Source organism: Ambystoma mexicanum, chromosome 14 (genome assembly GCF_040938575.1).
Source record: "Ambystoma mexicanum isolate Mex_15411 chromosome 14, UKY_AmexF1_1, whole genome shotgun sequence".
In the NCBI taxonomy this organism is placed as follows: domain Eukaryota; kingdom Metazoa; phylum Chordata; class Amphibia; order Caudata; family Ambystomatidae; genus Ambystoma; species Ambystoma mexicanum.
Window position 1 is genome coordinate 193,790,874 of NC_090940.1, and position 22,822 is coordinate 193,813,695.

Here is a 22,822-nt window from a genome sequence, read left to right on the forward strand (position 1 = left end):
AGGTTTTATCATTGTCAGCAGGCAGAATAACCATTGGCATCAAATCAGCTCCTCGCCATACTTTTATACAGGAAACATTTAGGAATCCCTGGATGTTGTCACTTTTCCCTGAAGGGGAGCCTCTTCCCATGAGGCCTGGGAGTTGAGGCTGCTACCCGATACTCCCCCTGGGGGTGGTGCACAGCGGGAGGATCTCATGGGGATAGACTCCCCCTCTGGGGATATGGGCAGACATCTAGGGAGAATGCAGTATAATCACCCCTCCTCAACCTACCCGTATGGTACACCCCAGTAATATACCCAACCACCCCATGTACCTGTGTAGGGCCAGGACCATAAGATTCACTGAGACAAAGAAGAGCCCAGACTACCCAAGTAAGACGTGCATCAAAAAGACTGGGACGAGGAGGACATGCAGAAATATGAAGGTGACTACCAAAAGTAGGTGTGAGCATACTAGTTCCCCACTAAGGGTGACTACTAACACCAACATAAAAACAGAAGATGGACTAGGGAGTTTGTCAAGCCATACCTGGAGGAACCGAGGACTGAGCTCGGTTTGGTACCGGACGAAGTAAGGGCTGATTGGGATGATGTCAGCGGAAAGCAGGTGTCTCTACCGGGTTCGACATGGAAGGACCTATAGGGTGGCTGGAAGAAGAACAGCCAGACTGGAGAAAGCAGAGGGACGGTGTGGTTCAGAGTGGGCGAGAACGGTGGAGGAAGCCAGCAGCTGCTGAGCTGCCGACCGAAGGAAGAAGTACGCGAACGCAGCGGAAAGCCCAAGAACAAGTACCAGGCTGACCGGAGCCCGCCGAGGCTTTCCCTAAAGGTCGGGAAGAAACTGGGCCGGCTGGTGGGGACCAAAGGGAGAGTTGGCACTTAAGGGGAAGTGTCGGAGAAACCCAAAATGAGAATAGTGGTAATAAAAGTCCGCCAGAGAAAGAGAGAAATATTGTGATTGGAAAAGAGGAGGAACTCCCTAAGAGGGGACAGTACATAACCCCACAACGCAAGAGTCAAAATGACTTTGTAAATCATCTCCTTTGTGACAGTATTTGGAAGGTAAGTGAACCGAGTCTGTCCATTGATCTAAGAGTGAGCCAAGAGAATTTTGTAAATCATCATCTTCATAAAATGACTTGGCAGGATAGTGAGCGAGCTCTGTCCAATGAGCTGAATAGAGAAATATGGGTCTGGGACCCACGAACAAAGAAGGCAAGCGAGAACGACCCTCTTCCTCATGGCAGTACTTGGCAAGCCAGAAGGCCAAGTGGACTATACTGGGGAAACCTGGGTAAAGGATCATGCTTGTGCATGAACTTTTGGGAAAGAAGGAAGAGTGTGAAACAAGGATCACCAGGGGAAGGGAGTCATTCCCCCTGGGTGCCGCAGAGTGTGAAGTGACTGTGAAACCAAGATACCAGGCGAAAAGTTAGGTGAACACTTTATTTTCCTGGTGAATAAAAGTCTGTAGCACCCACCATGCCACCTGTATATCATCCTCCTCCTTCTGCAGCCTTACAAAACACTGAGGCTACAGTAAGTTTATTCAGGAAACACAGCGAATTCTGGGGTCCAAGGCATCAAAAGTATATACAACTCAGAGGCACATAGATCTTGCTTAGGCTTGCTCCGTCAAGGTTCATCTGGTAGCAAAGAGATCTAGGTATCTTCTTAATCACACTACTAGGCTTGTCAGAAAGGAGCACCAGGAAATCGTGTTCAGCAACCCGGGCTCTTTATATGTTCCTTAACCCAGCCCACTTTTTCTATCGGACCCCCCGGCCCCCTACACATGATCCCTGCCCCGTTGCTCTGGCTCTCTAGTAGTACTAGAGTGATTTTCTAGGCCTCCCTCTTTTCCAGTTCTGGAGTTGTACCAGGAAATCCATGTTTGAGTGCCATGGCTGTGCTCTTACATGCTGTCTTTGCTGCACGAGTGACTGAGCACTGGCCAACACTTTTCTGTCCCTTACGAAGCTGTGATGCCTCATTGCATGTCAGCACCTGCCCACAAGCCATAGTTGTCCTCTGCACGTAACCATACTCATTTGCACAATCCCTGTGGAGTAAGAGAGCTGTTTGGAAGCTTGCACACATCTTCAGTTTTGTTACTGCACAATTTATAAAAGGCCAAACTGCAAAGGGTTTGGCCGCATTCTACTACTTTATGAACATATCTATGAGAACTAGTACCTAGTAAGCATACTGTGCCTTGGGAATTTTTTTTTATTAAAATGAAGCCCTTTCAAATACGTTTCCAGTTGACTTGGAAATGTGCTTGCACATGAAAAATGCTTTGCATCCTTAATCATTCTGAGACCAAAATGATGGCGCTTCCACACTACCTGTTGGCTCAAACTGGTTGGGAGGTACTGGCCTTTGGTTATGGACACTGTGTGAGAGTAGATTGAGATTTTTTATAATTATAATATTAATATAAGGGTATCATTGTAATGATATAATACAATAATATATCATATTTGGAGACACTGGGTTATACCTTCAGGCACGCGGAAAGAACAAAGAATACTGGAACCTGCCCCGATCGCCTGACTAACACCTAACACATGCAGTTTATTGCCATTGATGGGCATTGCCAGGAAGGTCAAAAGTGTCATCAGGCACAGTGAGTATAGCACTTTAGTAAAATAGTGAGGTTTGTGGCGGCTCTAAGCCTTTCAGTCAAGATGATGAGAAAGCTAAAATGAGCGCTGGGGGTCTCCGTATCTCAGACACCTCTTTCTTTGAACCAAAGATCTGCCCCATCCACTCATCCGGCAATTCCGAAATCATTGTTGCACATTATGCACAATGTAGCAGTTTGATTGAGAAGGAGAGTGAAGGAGAGTGAAGTAGAGCATGAGAGTGAAGTAGAGAGCATGAGAGTGAAGTAGAGAGGAGAGAGAGAGAGAAATCTGTCTACAAAGACCATTGTTAGGAGTGTCTCAAATGCTGGGTATAGCCACTGTCTGTCCTTTGCATGCAATAATAAATGCAGACTATAATGTAATGTCCTTTCCCTTCACTGCAGTTTATCACATATATTCAGTCCATGTCAAAGCACAGTTATGTTGAATAGATCTGCTTTTAATGTGCATTCAATGTTTACCATATATGCATGCAGTGTGCATGTAATGTAAATGTGTATTATTGCTGAGCCCTGGACTGGAATCAGTTGCTCTAGTATTAGAAAGTTGCATTTCAACACATTGCTCACCTCACCTTTTAGTGTCGCATCCCCATATTAGCTGGATGAGTCCCATGCCAAATACAGTCCATGCCAGCAATCTCCTATTTACTATCATAGCAAATCACACAACACCCCTCATCCCACTTATAAAGCTGCTAAATATAATGTTACAGTAGAAGTAATCAATGCCAAAAAAGTACCTTGCAATACCCTTCTCATGCAATGCAATATACTGTTATCATGTATGTTCAGACTACGATATACAGAACTCCCACTAAACCTAAAGCTCTTTGATGTCATAGAAAAGTCAGTTAGGTGCTACACAAATATCACATAACATAAAATCAGGAATACTGAGACAGTAGAAAGGGGGTATTCAGAAACGGTGTGAAATGTGAGTAATGCCATCCCTTGGTAATATAGTACCCAGCAAGTGATGCTTTGTAGTAATATCTTCAGTAACTGTACTGTCTTACTTTATGTTGTTTAAGTTCCACTTCCAGAGTGTATTATGGCTGACTCTACGGGCCCTAGAGCAGCTTCCACTTCTTTCATCAGCCATATCACTTTGTGCAACATGTTTAAAACTGTTCCGTAGAGTTCTGCACATGGTCTTAACTAAAAACTATGACACAGAGTCTAAACAATGTGGTCTGATTTCCAAGACAACCCCCATCGAATCCTTTTTATTAGGTATTTCAATCGATTACAGCTATCAGCAACCCTTAAGCTGGGGGGAGTTGTACTACATTGTTAACATTCAAGACTCCAGGAGACTGCTTAAACAATAGATTAATTGAAATGAGAAAATGATAATGACATGTAACATTATAGTTGCAAATTCTAGAATTCCGCCTGGGGGATAGCTGAGGGGCAACGCAAATGTCTTGGAAGCAAGAAAGCAAGACAGTGCAGAGCAACACAGGTCTGAATCCCGGTCCTGCGCGTAGAGACGGGTCTTGTGTATTAAGCACGTTATAAAAGATAGTTTCATAGTTCGCAGAGCATTGGGTTTCACAGATATAGTTTGCAGGGCATTGGGTTTCACTGTTATTGGTAAAAGTAACCTACTTTGTAGAAGAAGAAGTATTCAAAGCCTTGTGTTCGAGTGGTAGTGCAGGTAAATGTAGAGTGGGCGCTAATTCTGTTTCAAGCATAGATCAGGCCTTTTGTGTTTCACCTCTGGGTTAGGAAAAGAATCAACACGTTAACTGGAATAGTGCATTTATAACGTTCAAGGCCAATGTAGGTCACGATGTAGGGGGCGAAGTGCGGGTGCTAAGTGTTGCCTGGTGAAGTGGAGTCCTGGAAAGTACAGAATAAAGAATTGAAAATAGTTTCCCTTCGCTTCGTTTGTGGATTTGTTATTTGTTCACCTGCAGCTACCGGCCCTTTAACAAACAGAGGAGGTGGTGTTAAACTATTTAACCAGCAGCCCGCGCAAAGCGCTGGCGCTTAGTGTTCCATGTTCGGTGTTCGTCGGGTGACTGTAGGCTGGGGGCTGCATAGTCTACGGAATTCTTGGTGAGATATTTGTTTCAGACTATGTGCCGCTCAGATTTAGGAATCTAATTCTGGAAAAGCAACATCATAGCCAACTTTCAATTAGCAGACTACCGTGGGAAACGAGCATGCGAGGGGTATCGGATTGAGGCTAATTGTTGGTTCGGTGAATCATTACTGTAACCGCCAGTGTAATTGTGCTATTATGTTGTGCTGGATGATTGTAGCACTTCCTAATCGCTTTCAACTCTAGAACAATCTTAAAGGAAGTTATTGCTCGCTCCTCCCAATGGATTTTTAAGTTCTGATATGTTTTATTCAGATATCCATTTTAAGTAGAGATTGACTGTAGGCTGTATACCCTTGAACTTTCTGTTGCTATATTGATGCTAACCAACGCAGTGAATATTAATAGAAATTAAATCAGATCTGTGGTGGTATAGGTTTACAACTGGCAAATTAGAGTCCATTATATGTACTACACCCATAATTGATTTCATTGTGAACAATTTGGAGAGTAACTGCGGGCATTTTTGCCTTTGAGCTCTTGCGCGAGTCCATAACCACTGTATTGTATGCACCACACTCAAAATTGGTTTTACTGTAATTAAAGAAGAGAGTGACTGTGGGCACTTTTGCCTTTGAACTCTCACATGAGTCCAATATACTCAATGTAAGAACTACTGCATGAATATAATCCATTGTACACCATAGGACAGTGATAGTGGGCCTTTCTGCTTCTGAGCACTAGTAAAGGCGAAATGCCCACAGTGTTCGCTCTGAAGCACACACAAAACTGTTATATTGAGATTGAAATAGAGAGTGACCGGTGACCTTTGTGCCTTTGGGCTCTCGCAAAGGACACCAGTAAATGCGATCTATGCATCCTTTTTAAAAGGGCGTGTTGGAGATCTGTGTTTCTTGATTTATCCTGTAATGAAAATGGTAACATTTTGCACCTGGAGTCAACAAAAACAGAAATCAGTAAACTCACGGATTGATCATTGTACTTTATATTTTGATATATGTTAAGTGAAAATCACGTACATACGTTCAGAAGTTATTCCGGTTACTAAAGCATGTCACCTGCCATAACTAGAAACTAGCAGCAAAATATGTCTCACAAACTCTTAGCCATGGACCGCCACAATAGGAAAGTCTCACTTGGGCTGACACATATAAGAAACTAAAAGAATATAATGACAGCTGTGAGAAACCTAGGGGTGTTCTCCCGTGTAGATCCTGAGAATCCTCTATTCAGGTGGCCAGGAGAGGGCCATCGCTTTTGGATCCCAACCCTGGGGGTGGACAAGCAAGGGAGGATCACCTGGCTAGAGGAGTCTGGGGTCGCGCTCATGGGAATATCCCAGGTGAGACACAGTATTCTAACAGGACGGAAGGTAAGGAGGAAGAAGTCCCGGAAGCCTTCATGGGATTTGCAGCTCCCAATGTCCCTAATCCAAGAAAGAGGCAGACATATCATGCCAGAACAAAACCAGGCAAGGAGGAGGGCCAGATGAGACAAGAACCTGGCTCTAATCTGAACATATTTTTGTCTTCCCCTGGTTCAGACAATAGGGAGTATTATCAAGACCAGTACTTTCATGGTAGGATATCTGAGGTAGGGAGTAACCTAACAAAAGGGGAATCAACGTTGTTGTATAACAGGGCCAGGGATTCCTCTCTCTCGCCTGCCAATCAATTTACCATAATTCCACCTATAAATGTCCATTCCCGTCTTATCCTGTCTCCCCCTCCCCATTGCGAACATGTACTGGGATGGGACGAGGGAGAGGCGACCGGGAGCAGTGACGATTACCCCCAGCGAGAAGCAGAGAGCGGTCTACCATATTACACCATTAGGCTGTCCCACTAATAGGCAAGGTCAGGCTGTTTATCTTAACCATTCACACCTGACTCCACTTGACCCTCAGTTAGGCTATAAAAGGTGTGGTTCTGCCAGAGAAGAGGAGCAAGCTGGGGTTGCTTGTTGGAATGTGGAGGCTGCAGCACGAGAAGCCTGGAAAGTCTGGAGGAAAGCGGAAAGCCAAGACGCTGACCTTATGTGGCTGATGTGTGGCTGGAGGGTTGCAGTGTGGCGAGGGAGTTGTGTCTCCATGCAGCGGGAATGAGGCAAGTTGCTAATTATTGGCTGTGTCCATGCCAGTGCTTGTTCCCCTGGGACATGTGCCGGTCCAGAGGGTTCTGAGGGGCAGGTGGTGGGACCCTGACCTCAGCCCACAGAACCCGAAGAAGCTGCTTGCCAATGCTGCACTTTCTGGGTGAGTTTCGTAGCAGGAGAGAGAGACAAAACCCATTAAGCGTGCGTGTGGCTGGAACGGGAGCAGATATTTGAAAGTGGAAAGCGGCACGGGAAAAGGAAAACAAGGTGCACGAGTGGTGCAAAGACGGGAAAAGACAGAAGACCCAAAAGCAGAAGAGAGGGTGCAAGTGACCCGAAAGCAGAAGAGAAGGTTGCAAGCGACCCGAAAGACAGAAAGAGTACATTTGAAAGTTGAAGTAAAGCAAAGAGGGCATGAGTGACCCTAAAGCAGGAAAGAGGGTGCAAGCAACCCAAAAGTAAGAAAAGAAGATGCAAGGGTGTACAGTAAAGTGAAAAAAAGTGTGCCAGGGGCACGACAAAGCAAGAGGAGTGTACAAGAGGCACAGCAAAGAAAAAGAAGGTGCCGGAGCGCACTGCAAAGTGTAAAGATATAAGAGAGTGAAACAAGACAGAAGAAAAGATACAAAGCGTGAGGAGAGGGGTCAGAAGTCAGAGTGGTCGCGCAGGAGTGGAGCAAAAGCCCAGCGTTTTCAAAGGTCTCTGACACTGCCCCATGGAAGGAACTGTGTAAACTTTTGTTTGAGACCAGAGGGTCCTAAGCTTGGGGAAGGTAACCCTGTGTGGCCCGCAGAGACATTTATGAACCTTTACAGGAGAGGCCTAGATTTGGGGACGGGAACCCTGAGAGGCCTGACTAGAACTGTGTTTTTTTTTTGTTTGGAACTGGTAGGAGCAAAGCTCGGGGAAGGGACCCCCAGGCGACCCAGGGACATTGTGAACTTTATTTGCTGCAACAGCCCTATGTGGAAGGTACCAAGGGCAACCCTTTTTGTGTTGAACTATCTTTTTTCTGAAACTGGAAAAACTACACCTGATGGTAAGGACGCCTGAACCCACTCGTGGTTTACATTTCTTTTTGAGCCTCTTTAGGAAGACCCCAGATCACATTTTGTCTAAGAGTGGGGGCAAGCATAGGTTTTGACAAAGACAGACTTTGTTTTTGGACTTACGGATAACGTAGGCTATTAGAAACTTCAGTTGAGGGAACAACCCCTTTAGAATTAGGGCCAGTAAGGCATTACAATGGGCTAACAAAGTGTTTCAATAAAGGTTTTCGCAATGTTACTTTTGAGTCTGTCTCTCTTGATACCATGCCTGTCTCACACTGCCCAAAGTGTCAGTACTTCTAATTCCCCCCAGACTATTGTGCATACTGAGCAGTACAAACCATTTGCTCCGAATTGGGCATGCAGAGGGAACGGTCAAAACAGGAGATGGTTTTTCTTACCCGGGTGGGCTCATTGGGTGTACCAGCAAACACCTTGGGTAAAGAGAAAAATTCCAAATCAGAGATAAGACATCCCCTTCATCAGAGTGCTACTCCAGTAGCTCGACAGAAGATTAAAGATTTTATTTCCACAGGCTGGGGCTAGTACAGAGATTAGACGCCTTGAACCCCTTAGAGCATGTTTTATGGAAAGTGTGGGAAATTTGACTGATACCAGTATTCTGGATGGTGCAGGTAATATGGGATGTTTAGTATTTGATGTGGGAAAAGCCAGTGCTAAACACCAGGAGGGACTGATGGAAAGAAGCATATCAAATGAAAATGTGCAAGTTGTGAATGAAGACATCTCATCAATTCCCTAAGAGATGACCCTAGGATCCCCCTCACAATCACTTGAGTTTCTCACTACCAGTAATTTAACACAAGGGCCAGATATTAGTGGATCAAATAAAATGCATAATTCACTGAAGGAAGTAGATGATCAAATTAAGCTTACATCACCATCCATCTCAGCATTACATCATATACTGCATCAGTCGAGTTATATGGCAATATCAGAGATGAGGTAAAAAGCCCTTACGTTAATACTGAGTGAACTTAATGCAACCATAGATATGTTAAGTAATTGGGCACTTTGAAGCCAAACACTAAAATAAGCTTGGATAAGCAAGTAGGAACAGATGGAAAGGACTTTTCCATGGTGAAATGGAGAAATGATGAAAGGGTTCATATTATAATAGAACAGCAAAGGGAAAATCCTCTTGAAGGGCGGCGGGAAGGCAGTCAAAGAAAGTATTGAAGAAATCTGAGAATGGGAGCAGAAACCAGTTTAGGAATAATTCCAGAAAGTCCCTTAGAATTCTGCACATTCTAGATGAAGAAGGTAAAGCTAATGTTAATGCTGTCACCCGTAAAGAAGTTAAGGAAGTTCTAACATAACAAACACTAACTCAACAAGCACATATGACTATTCAAACAGAAAATGATCATCTTGATTGTATTGATCTAAACATTAATAACCCAATTAATTTATTTATTTTATTTAATATGCGCCTAGCCAAACTGGCTTTGTATATACAACACAACAGATAAACATTTCCATATTGGAACCTTATACAAAACAAGCTTAATAAAATACATGATATTAAAACAATATATCAGTTCGCAATACATGGATAAGATAAGATCATTTAAAAAAGAAAGTTTCACCTTAAAAGTAACCCGATTAACCAACCCTCAAATGACCAACAGGTAGAAAAACCTTTGCAGATAGTGACAATACAACATTTTTTTGTCACCTGTGGAGATTCAAACCCATAGCAAAGCTATACAAACTATGCAACTAAGATATGAGGTGAGGGATTTGCACCCTGGTTAAGGAGATAGTAGATCAATAGAAGCCAGGATGTGTGTAGTGGAAAACATGTGGCACTAGCCGGATACTGTTTATATAGATCAAAATCATTTAGAGGAGGGGGGGACTTTCCCACAATCCTTGGCAAAAGAGCACTGGGCTGCTATTTTTAATATGCCAAAGTGTTCTGACCAGATGCTTCCTTCAGTAGGGAACCAAATGTTACTAGGAAATAATATTGAGAATCAGAGCTCCAATCCATCTATGCGAGCGAACCAGACACAAGCTGTTACTCAGCTATATTGACACCACATTTGATCGCTTGAATGACCAAGAGTGGGAAGTCAAGGATAGAGAGTGATTGATTATGTTATTTGAGTTGAAGAGGAACACATTTGAGTTGAAGAGGAACAAATCAACTAAAGAGGGGATCGGTAATTCGGAAGTATACAATGAAGCTCGATCAATAACATCAGGGAAATTTGCATGGGAGGCCAATTTTAGGAACAAAAGGGAATGACGAAGCTAGGATATTGTACTTTGAACTTCGTCCACATTTAAATTTAGATATTGTACTCAATTGAGCGGATGTTCTGAGATTGCTCTGAGAAAATCCCATCCTTGGGAGAATCAATACATCTGGTATAATTATAATTGGTTATTTATAACACGCTTAATACCGAAGAGGTCTCTAAGCACGGGCCCGGGATTGGAACATGTGTTGCTCTGCGTCGTCTTGCTTCCAAGACGAGCGCCTTGTCACTGAGCTGAGAATATATCAGATTTCCTTATGTGGCCCGTACAGACCTTGTAGAGGGTACATTGGTGATCCTCTTTTGTCAAAAGATCTATATCAGATGAAAAGAACAAAATATAAAAATTTGGATGTATGGTATATCAAGAGAGGAAATGAATAAAATCACTATTAGAAAGGACTAAAACCATAGTAGCAAGTATGCAAATGAACCAATTGAAGGAATTGGGGACAAGCTGTGGTAATAATAATAATGGTATGGAGAAGGCTGGAATCTCTACGGATCTATCAAGGAACAAAAGTAATGCTGAGGGACAAGGGAATTGGTTTTGGTGTTTAGATATGTTGAAGAGGGAGTTTGCAAAGAAGGATGAGACTACTAAAGATCTCTGATACTAAATAAAACCCATGTGTGTATATGGAATACAAGAGGATTTAATAGTTTCATGTAAAATAAGGAACAAAATCACATCTTCGATACCCATGACATAATCGACCTACAGAGTAATGATGTTAGTGAAGCGAGTTGTCGCGCACATTGGGAAGAAATGAATGGTGAAATAATATCAGTTAAGAATATGACAGATGCAATGCAACAGTTTGATATACATGCTTTGAGATAGAAGATATTGAACGTCTCATCACGAAAGCCTCTTCTTCAAGGGCTGCGGGGCTCAATAGTCTGTTGAATGCAATATTAAAATTAAAGAAACACTTGTGTATAGGCGCGTTATAAATGCCTTATCATATCATAAACAAAGGAATGTGGTCAAAATTGTTAACCTTACTTTTTAAGGACATTTTGAAACAACGAAAAATGCCATAAACATGGAAACAGTCTATTATAATTCATATCTTTAAGAAAGGAAATCACGCAGCTCCAGCCAATTATAGACCAATTGCCTTATTAGACTCGGACTCCAAAATCGTCACGGCACTGATTTAATGAAAGTTAGAAACTTGGGCTGTGGATAGAGGAATCATTTCAAGTTTCAGACTGGATTTAGAAAAGGGATGGCAACAACCTTAAATGGTCTTGTGCTGTCAGTCTTGAAGAAGAAGGTATGGTCATCTAAGGAATTTCTTCCCTCTTCGATATGTCGCGATGATAGACTTTTCCAAAGCCTTTGATATGGTTAACCGTCAATTCTTATGGCAATAGTTGAGGAAATTGAAAATTTCTCCTTCACTTTTAGCCATTTTGGAATATATTCATGATGGTAGCATGATAAAAGTTAGATTCAATGCTTATGGTAACCTGTCTGATAATATTGTCACAACAAGGGGTTGAGGCAGGGTTGCATTTTGCCACCCTGCCTAGTTAACTTATATTCAGCTGATCTGAATGAGGATTTGCAAGATATAGAACTAATTAGCCCAAAAATAGGGGGGTAGCAGATTTGTTGGTTGGCATACGCAGATGATGTGGCCCTCCTAGATCCAATTGGTCTTCAGCATTTAGTACATATGCAAGGAAGAATGATTTAATTATCAATTACAAGAAATGTGGTATCCATTTTGATAGACATCGTAATAAAATGTGCAAATTCAAATGGTATATTGATGGGGCACAAATAGATTTCATGAGTGCGATTGTCTATTTGGGCTTTGGTCTTACAGCACAGTTAAATAATGAAACCATGCTTAAGAAAATGAAGTCCAAAATAGATGGATTGGTTTTTCAAATGAAGAAAATATATCATAAATATTGTAAATTCACCATTAAACCATTGGTGAGATTTTATTTTTGGAAAGTAATCCCAAAAATCCTACATGGGCTAGAAATTGAAAAAATGTCCTATGAACTGCCATGGGAAAGGTTGGTGGAGCGAGTATGGAAGAAAGCCCTGAATTTGCCCTCTTCACTTCCCATGGCTTCCTTACGATACAAACTTGGGATTTTATCTCTTAAAGCTTGGTTTCAATGGCGAGTAGTCTCGCTTGTGGGTAAAATATCCTTACCTACTAGATCTTCATTGTACAAAGACCTCCAATCAGATATGTATAATAAATCCTCTGCTTTCCTGGTTACCATGGAGTCATATTCTGCTACTGTTTTGGAGCATTGTGGTAGACAGCGTAACGTCTTAGTGGAAAATCCATTATGGGTGAAAAAAAGTATTGGGGATCCTGTCAATTGTTTCCTTCACATCCAAATGGAAAGATTCAGATTCAGCTAACTGCCCTATGTGCAGTGCCACCGAGGAGACACTTGCACATTTCTTTTATTTTTTTAGCTTACCCAGCAGCTAAGGCGGTTGTATTTGAGACCCTTATTGCCGGAAGCAGGTATCAATACACGTGGCCATGCTTTAGAATTTTTCACACAATACCTAATCCCCCCAGTGGCATGCTCCGTGGCCAAATACCTACACAGAGCATGGTTGCTGAGGAGAAATATGGCTGCTTATTAATTTGGGCTTCAGGTTGCAAGTATTTCTCTCCTGGCTTTCTAAAATGTTTACGCATGGCAGTGCCTTTATGCCCATTTGTACATGACAACTAAAGCCTTATGCTGCAGCAACAACCCTTTGTAGTGGATTACACTAGTTTTATACCTAAAGTCTTTTTTAGCAGGGTTATTTCAAACTGTAAGCTGTTTTGTATTTTTATTTATTTTGTAATGTATTTAATCCTGATGACTTTACGTTGAATACAGGTTTTTGAAAGTATTACAGAAAGGGATTGAATAGATACTATAACCAAGGTTTGAAAGTTATAAAGTACATTCTACATTTTTGCAGCTAGATAAAGCCTTGGGAAATCACTCCAAATACCTCAATCAATCACCCTGTCCAAATGTTAGAGACACATTGCTACGCTTTCGGTTGAATCTTTTGCCTACTGGAGACATTTTATATGTTTGTTCCAAAAACCGTAATTTAAGTAATGACATTTGTGACCTTTGCACAAATCCTGTAGCTGTCCAAACCCTCCAACGTATCATGGTTGAGTGCTCAATGCTTATTAAAGTTAGGACAAAATATCTGGGGCTCTTTTTTATGTTAAGAAATGAAATACATTCTGAAGACATATGGAATCGTCTTAATGCAGCGAATTAATTGTTCTTAACTACAGAACTGGTGAGAATATTGAAAGAAACAGGTATTCTTAATAATAGATGAAATGTATGTTCTGAGAAATTCTCTATTGTAGTAATTATTTTGGATATGATTATGATTTGTGTAATACATCTTGATTTTATGTTTCTACTTCATTAGCTATTAGGAGACATTATACATATATTAATTATGTAATCTTCAAGTTTTATATGTCTTGTCAAAATTGTATTTTAAGAGTGTTTACATTTTATTCTATTTGTATGTTTTGTGAAAGATCATAGTTGTTATCATAACACAATGAAAATAAAAAAATCTAATAAAAACAATGCCCCAACCCACCCTGAAATGCAAACCATATTTAGGAAAATCACCGGAGCAAACAGCTACTCACAAGCAGGGAATATTTTTTGTGATTGCATAAGCAGTGCAGCAAAGCGAAATGGAAGTAAAAGTTGAGTTTCTTTTTAACATTGAAATACAATTAATCAAAATTATCTTAATTTTGTTCATCTGCAAGAAACTATAGGAAAATGCTGGAATATCTGTTTTGTGTGTTTGATCCGACGTTACCTTTTGGGAAGAGAGAGCTCTTGAAAATACTTGAAGATGGGTTCAAGCAGACTGAAAATGGCAAGGTAACATGTTTGTTGCTGGAGTTTGCAATTTGGTTTGCAAAGTGTTTTCAGGTAGTTATTGGAAAATATATTCATCAAATCTTGTATTCTTTGCAGTTGCATGACGAGGACAATACTGTTCTGCTTTCAAACAGCTTAAGTTTATGTGAACGTTCCAAAGCAGAATTATTTGAACAAACTAAAAAAGAAGGGAAAAACAAGCATGGTAGGTGATATGATGGTTTGTTTGGCTACAAATAATGTGATAATTGTATTTACATAGCTGTAAACATCCTTTCAAGAAGGCCACCTATCACAATAATAACATGTGATGTGTCTGTGGCTTTCGTGCTGAATTTCTTCTGCTTCTAGGTGCTGCAATATGTGCTGTTATTCTTATCCAATTTAATGTTACTATATTTATTGACCTCGGAAGGATTAGAGCCCTGCAGGATTCAAACTTGCAAATTGCCTCAAGTTAGAGACTAGCTTTTAACCTGTGAGGCATACATTTGACCCAAGACTCTGAACAAAAATAGAAAATGCCAGGTACATCCTGTTACTTTCTAATGTCCTTGAAGACAGTGACTCCATGAGCACACTTGTTAGCCCCCTATGTATTATGCCCTCAGATTCTTCTCTTTGTGTCGTTATATAGGATTCCTAGTAATAACATCATTGTAGTGGATGGGCAGGAAAATGTAAAATCTTGAGGTTGCAGTGTTGAGTTGGTGGGGTTGTTAAGAGGGCTACTGCACAGGACTGGTTTTAGCTTTTTCAATAAATGTATCGGTTTCCAAAGCATAGTTTTGTAAGTTTCATCATTTTTTTAATGCAGTGAACCTGCTCTACTCTGGACAGTATTGCATGTGAGGTAACATGTTCTCAGGCTGGGTTTGTTATTGCCCCAGCGTGAAGTTGGGGAAACGTCCAAAATGACCGAATGTGGGATTTGGCTGAATTTTGGCCGTTCGAAAATTCTGAAAGACTGAAAAGTTCAACCAGATCACGCATTTGGTGCTGGGGGCTGCATGGGTGTCCCCTGCAGCCGATCCTCAAAAAGTGAAAAAGACCCAACAAATAGAAAAGGAGAGCTTCGGGGGCTATGGGGGTATCCCCTGCATCCTTGCTCACTATATTGTGAGCAGGGATTGCGGGGGTAACCCCCGCAGCCATCCCCATCCCCAAAAAATAAATAAAAAAGGAAAGGACCCTGCAGCGCCGTTTCCCAATCACGGAAGTGAAAGGGAACAGGCGTCACAGGGATACTGCGAGTCAGCGGCCACAAGGTAAGTAGGGGGGTGGGGTGGGGGTGGGTGGGTGCGGCGGCCAAGTTGGACATTTTTAGGGGAGAAGGGACTGAAGGGTATTTCGGAAAAATAATCTTCAGTCTTTTTTCCTCGAACATTTGGATCTCAGGCTTTCAACCCCGATCCGAAGTTGGGTGGGTCAAGGCCTCTATGCTCCAGATTGTCGCTAAGTGGGCCTGAGGAGAGATGACACAGTAGTGGTGTTCGAGCAGAAACTGTGTGGGGAACTGAGCAGTTGATAAGCATTATTCTCTTGCCTCCTGTGATTCCTCATGAATTCCCCTACGCCACAATTTCTGCTGTTGTCTTCTGTTACCAGGCCAGTAGATAAGCCATGTCAGGTGGGGAACCGGCACCAATCCTAAGCACAAGGACGACAAAAGCAAAATAGATGAACCTCATTCCTGCCCCCCTCATGTGCCAGCATTTCTCTTTGCAGACCTGTATGTCCAGCCTTTCTTCTTTCAGATGCTCGCCAGTATTGTCGCTCACTTTCAGACATATCGAGTCAGATGCCGAGCAGAGTTGCGAAAACCAGGACATCCACACCTACCAAGGACACGCTGAAACACAGAACACAACCACAGTGCCACAGAGACCTGAGCACAGCAACTGGCAATAACAAGAGAGACACACTGCCTGCAACCGCACACCACTACAATGCGGACACCCAATGAATGGAGCTGACATGCAATACCAAAAATAGCGCACAGGAAAATAACGAGCCCCTAGGCCACCAGGGGCTAAAGAGAAATACTGGGTTATTCCCCATACTTACTGAGAAGGTTCGGAAAGCAGACCTAGAAACAGAAACTCTACCATTAAACGTCCAGCACAACCATAGTCACTGTGCAGCAATCCCATACAGAGAAAGTGGGCAGCGCTTAGCCTCCTTTGAAAGACTTTCCCTTGCACATACACCTCCTAGAAGGGGAAGATAGAACAGGATTGAATTGGGAAAGTTGGCCGATCAGGACAGAGGGAGAGAAATGTAAACAGGAAACAGGAAGTGTAGGTTGTACGATTGAGGTCAGAGGAGTAGAACATGGGAGATCAAGAAACCAGCAGGAGGAGGAAGTAGCAGTGGAGTATGGAGCCTATTATTTGTAAAGGTGAGGCATTGCTTTAGTGAGTGTAAGGGTATTGCAGTGTGAGTGTGCGTGTTTGTGTAGCAAGTGTATAGAAAGGCTAGTGTCAAGTGTGAATGTGAGGTGTATGTCAACAGGGCGAAAGGAGGGTAGTTGCTTAGAAGTTGGTGGATGCAGCAGTAGAGTGTAGGAGGGAGCAGTAGAATGGAGGAAGGAGTAGTAGAGTGGAGAGGTAGCAATGGTAACATCAAAGGGTGGAGGCAAGAACTAGTAGGAGTGAAACATCGGACGGACAGAGAATTGCTGAGAGAGTGAGGGGAGGAAGAACACAGTAAGAGTAATAAAGAAAGGGTTAGTGTGGTGTAAGGAAGGCTTGGTATCAAAGTAAAACAGACACAAGTGACCACAGTTCAAGGGTGTTTATTGAACTTTATCAAGAGTGTGTAAAACACCTATCTAAACCTAAATCTAAGATGGGAGAAAGCTACAACCATTGAAATAATAATAATGCAGTCCTAGTGGGCCTATACTAAAAAAAACGATTGCCAATCCTTACCGCTAATTTGCAAATAGTGTGGGGAAATGTTCATGAAAAAGAAAGTAGTGTTCACAAAATGATTAGTCAGCATTTTCAGGCCGTGAGCCTCCCTTCCCCACGCCGGGTGAGTCCCTCTTCACCCTGGATCCCCCTCAGTCGGGCTCAGATCCCCTTTTATACAATTAGCCTCCCTCAGCCGGGCTCAGACCAATTTCTATTCACAGGCATCCCTCGGTCGGGTTCACGTTTGCCACATCAATATCTTCTCGGGTGACTCATGGTTCACCCCGGATCCCCCTCTTACGGGCTCAGATCCCCTTTTGTACAATTAGTCTCCCTCAGCCGGGTTCAGACCAATTTCAGTTCATAGGCTATCGAAGACTTTCGAATGTGCACAGGATTTAGCTTGACCCAGTGCCGGATCACTTCGATTTCACAGTCAATAATTCTCACACACTCACTTGGATACCAAACAGAGACCTTCGAGTGAGCACCAAATGTGGCACCGGACCACTCTGTATTTGGTAACTATTTCGGTTTCATAAAGTTCAATCACATATGAGTCATCTTTCATCATATAATGTTGCCGCTTGCAACCTTGAGCAAACACAGTTCGGTCAGTTATCAGTCTCCCCGACTCACTGGCTGTGCCAAATTCATTGTTGTGGCTTTGTTGTCAGAGCCAAGGGCAGTACCACAGCGGCAAATGCTTCTCCCTGCCTTGGCTATTAATGCGGGAGGGCTCTGTGTACTTTTGACACACAATGCACCGTTCTTCAGCTGCAATTCCCAGTCTTAAGTTTCTTTTCCTCAAAGGCCTCTTGAAAGTCGTGCTTCTTCTCCGAAAAGGTCAAGGCTAGATCCCTCCTTACACCCCTCTCTGATCTCGCGGCATTTCTTCTCGGTTTAAACTGACATCCCGGAATTGGTGCCTCCTCGTGAGTTTTGCCTTGCTCCGAGTGTGCTTTCATGCTCTGCCTTTCATCCGTCTGAGGAAGTGTAATGGAAGTCGGGTGTGTAATCAAAATTGATTGCCTGATCTTGCCTGGCCTCAAAATTGGGACAACCTGGCAGCCTCTCATAGGGAGTTATAGCCTTCATATTCCTATGGGTATTTTTCTTGTCTCCTGATTCATTTTTCCTCATCCTAGGAGGGTTGGTAACCTCAGGAGGGTGAGAATCTGGGGAGTTGTAGGGTTTGTGGAATGAATTAGAGAAATCCGTAAAATAAAAGTTTGGAGGTCTGTCTAGGGAATAACCGGGAGTATTGTCGTCTAACGGAAATGGGAAAATTTCATTTCTTATTGGTTTCTGGAAAGATCCAGTGGAGTATTGATATGTTGTTTCTTTAGAAAGGGAACAATACCCGGTCTTGGCCACGTTTTACCTGCTTGCACTTTCCAAGTATCCCTGAGAATAACCTGGGAGAAACGCCTCAGGTTACTCACAGTGGACATGAGTGGACAAGCCTGAATACAACTGAGCAAGTTAAGGCACTTTCCTAACTCCTTCAGAACACTAACTACTGTATGGAGAAGGTGCAGTTAGGAAGTTCCTGAGGAGGTTTAGAGAGCCATCATCTTAGGGAGTCATCCGTAGCTTAAGTCAGAACCACACAGTAGTGGATACTGATCGATAGTAGTAACCTGGGGGTTACGGAAACCTGGATTAGGGAGGTCACCCCGCTTGAGATGAGGGAGAGAGAACGGTGGTGGTGGGGCCTACAAAAATCTTTATTAAAACCCTTCGACCTTCCGTGTGTCTGAAGAGTAATTTCTGTGCCATCAGCGACACTGCTCAGTCTCCCCTTCCTGCGCTAGAGCGTCCACGCACCCACCTTGACTTGGACTATTCAGGTCCAAGGCAGGAGGTAAGCATTGCCCCAGGTGCTCCTTGATGTAACGCTCACCTGATTCTCGCAGAGGCGCCGGTCTTGACTGGGCGACTACCGTATCTTCAAAGGTGATGTGTAGCACCCGGTTGGCTCTTTGGGCTGGACCTCTGTGCACTGTATGCCTGACGTGTAGAGTAAGATGTCTTAGGTAAGTGAATGCCGAGCTCTCCATCTGCCTCGGGGCAGGGTGCTGTAACCAGTTTCTTCACTGGATAGGTAGCGCAGGCCTCTTGACTTCAGAGGACTGATGTCCGTCGTTTACTGCACGAACGGTAAGTTTCGAGTCATTCAAATGTCTTTAAAGTCTTTAGTAATGATGTCTCTTGTTTTGCAGGGTTCCGGCGATGGCGGATGACGGGCTGAAGTGAGTTGAAGATGGAGCCCGTGTGATGAATAGAAGCGCCTGGAAGCACGTAAGTAAGCGCTTGTTGCCTGCTTCACTATGCGCTCTAACTGTCTTTTTATTTTGCAGGTACGAGTTCGGAGCGGCTGCAGGGTGCCGGAATACCCACTGGATTAGATGTGGAAAGGAGTAATGGCACGTGAGTATTAAAGTTCCCCAATGTCTTTAAACGCACCTTGTTTTGTCTTTCAGATGCGGGATGCAGCGCCGAAGGCCTCCGGAGCGTGCGAAGAGTTGGTAAACTTTTGTCTTTCAGATGCCGGAATGCAGTGTGAAGACCTCCGGAGCGCACGAAGAGTAGGTAAGCCTTTGCCTTTCAGATGCCGGAATGCTAACCTGTTCTTTCTTGTCTTTATAGGTGTTGCTGAAGACTGGATTCAGGATGGTAAGCCTTTGCCTTTCAGATGCCGGAATGCTAACCTGTTCTTTCTTGTCTTTATAGGTGTTGCTGAAGACTGGATTCAGGATGGTAAGCCTTTTTCCTTAGGCCCAGGACCGGATGCAGAAGACACGATGAGCGTTCTGCTGCAGAGGTTGCAGAATAACGCAAAGCAAGATTCATCCACCGGGTGTGGTTTAAATAGCCTCCTGTAGTGCTTAGGTGTCTCCTTCCACAGCCACGCCTAAGTAAGAAAAGAGTTCCTGGTAAGAAAAGAGTTCCTGCCTTCCAGAAGAGTTCCAGTGTTCTGAATCTAGGGAGTGGCTCCAGCCCCACCCAACAGGAAAAGTAGTTCCAAACAGAAGAGGATCAGAGGCTCAACTGGCAGGCAAGTAAGCAGCATGGTCTGCTGAAGGTAAGTCCACCCAAGCATTATGAGCCCGGCGCTTCCAGCGCTGGGACTGGGCATATTTATGAGCCTGGTGCCACTGGCGCCAGGACTGGGTCCAAAAGGTCCCAATTGGGACTGGTTGGCACTCGGAACCTGGGTTATGGATCTGCTTCCAAGGGAGTTGGGAAAACCCTGACCTTTTGGAAGCAGAGATCATGACACTTGAGCCCTCTTTGTTGCATTTCTAGCATATTGGCAAGCAGCGCGCCCCTCGTGCCTTTCCCCCAACCCTTTTTCCTGGTCTGTGTCCCCTTCCACACTGCCCACAACCCCCAATTGGTGTTGCCCCTTTAATCTATACCCAACCAGGGCAACCCTCCTGCCCAGCAGCCCCTCCGGCTAAGGGCCCCACGGCAAAGGGCAGCTCCCTACGAAGCAGCTCCAGGCTGTTTTTGAGTGTGGAGAGTGTGGAGCCTGCAGCCGTCAACAAGCAGCGACTGACGGGGTAGGCGAGGTCTGGACAGGCGGAACAGCAATTACTGCTCCCCACTAGACTGTCTGACTCATCTTATTATCTTATGATACTATTATATTAGAGTCGGTAGTCTGTTGCACATATCACGTATTTAGCTTTGTTTACCTTAAAAACCATCAATTTTTAAGTGCTACTGCATTCACTGTAGTGCCCCCTTATTGGGCCACCCTCCCTCTATCCACACTTAGCCTGACTGTAGATAGTTAGCCATATCTCACATTTTAACTTTGCTGTGTTTAACTAGCCAAACCTCGCATTTAGATTAATTATTTAGTAAACCATCAGTTTAAGTATTACTGCATCTACTATTAATATCAACTTGCGTCACATCTAGACAGATTTGTGAATATTAGCTTGTTCCACTCCTAGAAACAATTGTGAATATTAGCTTGTGTCACTTCTATAAAGAACTGTGAAGATTAGCCTGCGTCGCATTTAGAGAGAATTGTGAAGATTATCCACCCGGAAGAACTTTGAGAGTACTCAATGTACTAACTACCCCGTTCCTGCTCCCCTCCTATACACATCCTGTGCACTACACACGCCCAAGGGTTAGCTAAACTACACACAAACACACACCCAACAGGACTAACGCTTGCATACAACAACAATCCCAGGCACTGGACCTCACCCCTACGGATACAACAAGCCAGTGTGCACAACTGTAATCTTAAACACCAGCCATCTTACACATAAAACACACATAAAACACACACCCAACATAACAGACATTCACATACAACAAACAACCTATGCTTTGGGCCTCACCCTTACGGATAAAACAAGCCAGTGCATGAGCTACCATCTTATCTCACCTAAACTATGGCAATGCCCTAATTCTAGGATCTAATAAAAACTACTACCACAGCTACCAGGATCTGCAAAACAATGCAGTGAGAATCATTAAGCAAAAAACCAGGATCCGCACATCAGCGATGCCAGAAAGGAACTTCAATGGCTAAAAATTGAAGAGAGAGTCCAATTTAAATCCCTCACGCATAGATGTTTTTTTGCCAAAGCCCCAGCATACCTGAATACTAAAATCATTCCATACAAACCTACGATAGAGCTAAGATCAGTCGAACAAGGTCTGATTGTGGTAGCTCCTTTCAGACTTAAAAACGGGGCAGGTAAATCCTTCCCTATAACCGCAGCAGGCATTTGGAACAATCTCCCTGGCCAGTTAAGGATGGAAGCCAATTACCAATGCTTTCGCAAACAACTGAAAACCCACATCTTCAAGTAATACATATACTACAACCTGCCTACCTACCTATGCAGCTGTAATGTCTCTTGCTGCGTGTTTCATTGTCTTACTATTTGCCTTTGTGTTCCTGTCTCTGCGCCCCGAAGCTCGAGAGCTACCGGCGCAATACAAATAAATAAATAAATGCAATCAACCCATCTGCAACCCAACACACACAGATGTCAGGTTCTCCTGGATGTGGACCTATCCTATCCCTCTACCCTCACTAACCAATGAAAATGCTCACTCCCCACAATACCAAAGAAATTCAGAATAAAGGACACATCCCAGTAGGGAATGAGACCACGAGAGATGATTGCGAGTAGTCAAAGATTTATATAAGATTCAGCATCCAGAGAACTCTGCTGCCTCGAGAGCGCTCTGGCAAACAATACAATACCGTGTGTTTTAAAAAGGTTACAGCATCATCAGTGATGATTTCTATACAGCCAGCAAGTTACAATATTATTGGTTAGAAGGGAGGTGCACATGTAGTTCTTTATGGGCCGGCTCCACAGGATTGGCCGATGATTTGGTAGGAGGTTGGACATCACGTGATGCAGCTGGGCCGGTCCGTGCGAGGTGAAGGTTAGGCCACATTGGAGAGGCGACTGGACTTCACTAGCTAACATATACACTTATTCTAAACATGCAATAAACCATGTACATCAATATACCTTTGAATAAATCTTAGAGGCTTATAACTTGTACATATATAACTGCATTATCTCACATTGGGACATTCAGTGGGGCAAAGGTGCAGGGGTCTTGCCTTCTGTGATAACCTGGGGACTGGGCTGGTCTGGCACACCGGGGCAAGAGGGGGAGTGGAGTGACACATGTTAGTTTAGGACAGGATATACTGTGACAGGGGTCTGGGTTTATTGGGGCACTCTGGGGTGGTCAGCACAGTGGGGGCACACTTCTGTTACATCAAGAGAATACCTTAGGAGGGCACAGGGTTACACAAGCAGTAATTTTCC

The 22,822-nt window shown here is 43.5% G+C and overlaps 1 protein-coding gene across 2 annotated transcripts in view; it reads left to right on the forward strand.

The window, feature by feature from the left end:
* The window catches only part of LRRC9 (leucine rich repeat containing 9), a 2,495,628-nt gene that overhangs the window by 866,950 nt on the left and 1,605,856 nt on the right, over positions 1 to 22,822 (forward strand). For both annotated transcript variants that reach the window (XM_069638901.1, XM_069638902.1), the window contains 2 exons: positions 13,959 to 14,076; positions 14,173 to 14,281. In XM_069638901.1, coding sequence (XP_069495002.1) covers positions 13,959 to 14,076; positions 14,173 to 14,281 — 227 coding nt within the window. The remainder of the gene's footprint in view (positions 1 to 13,958; positions 14,077 to 14,172; positions 14,282 to 22,822) is intronic.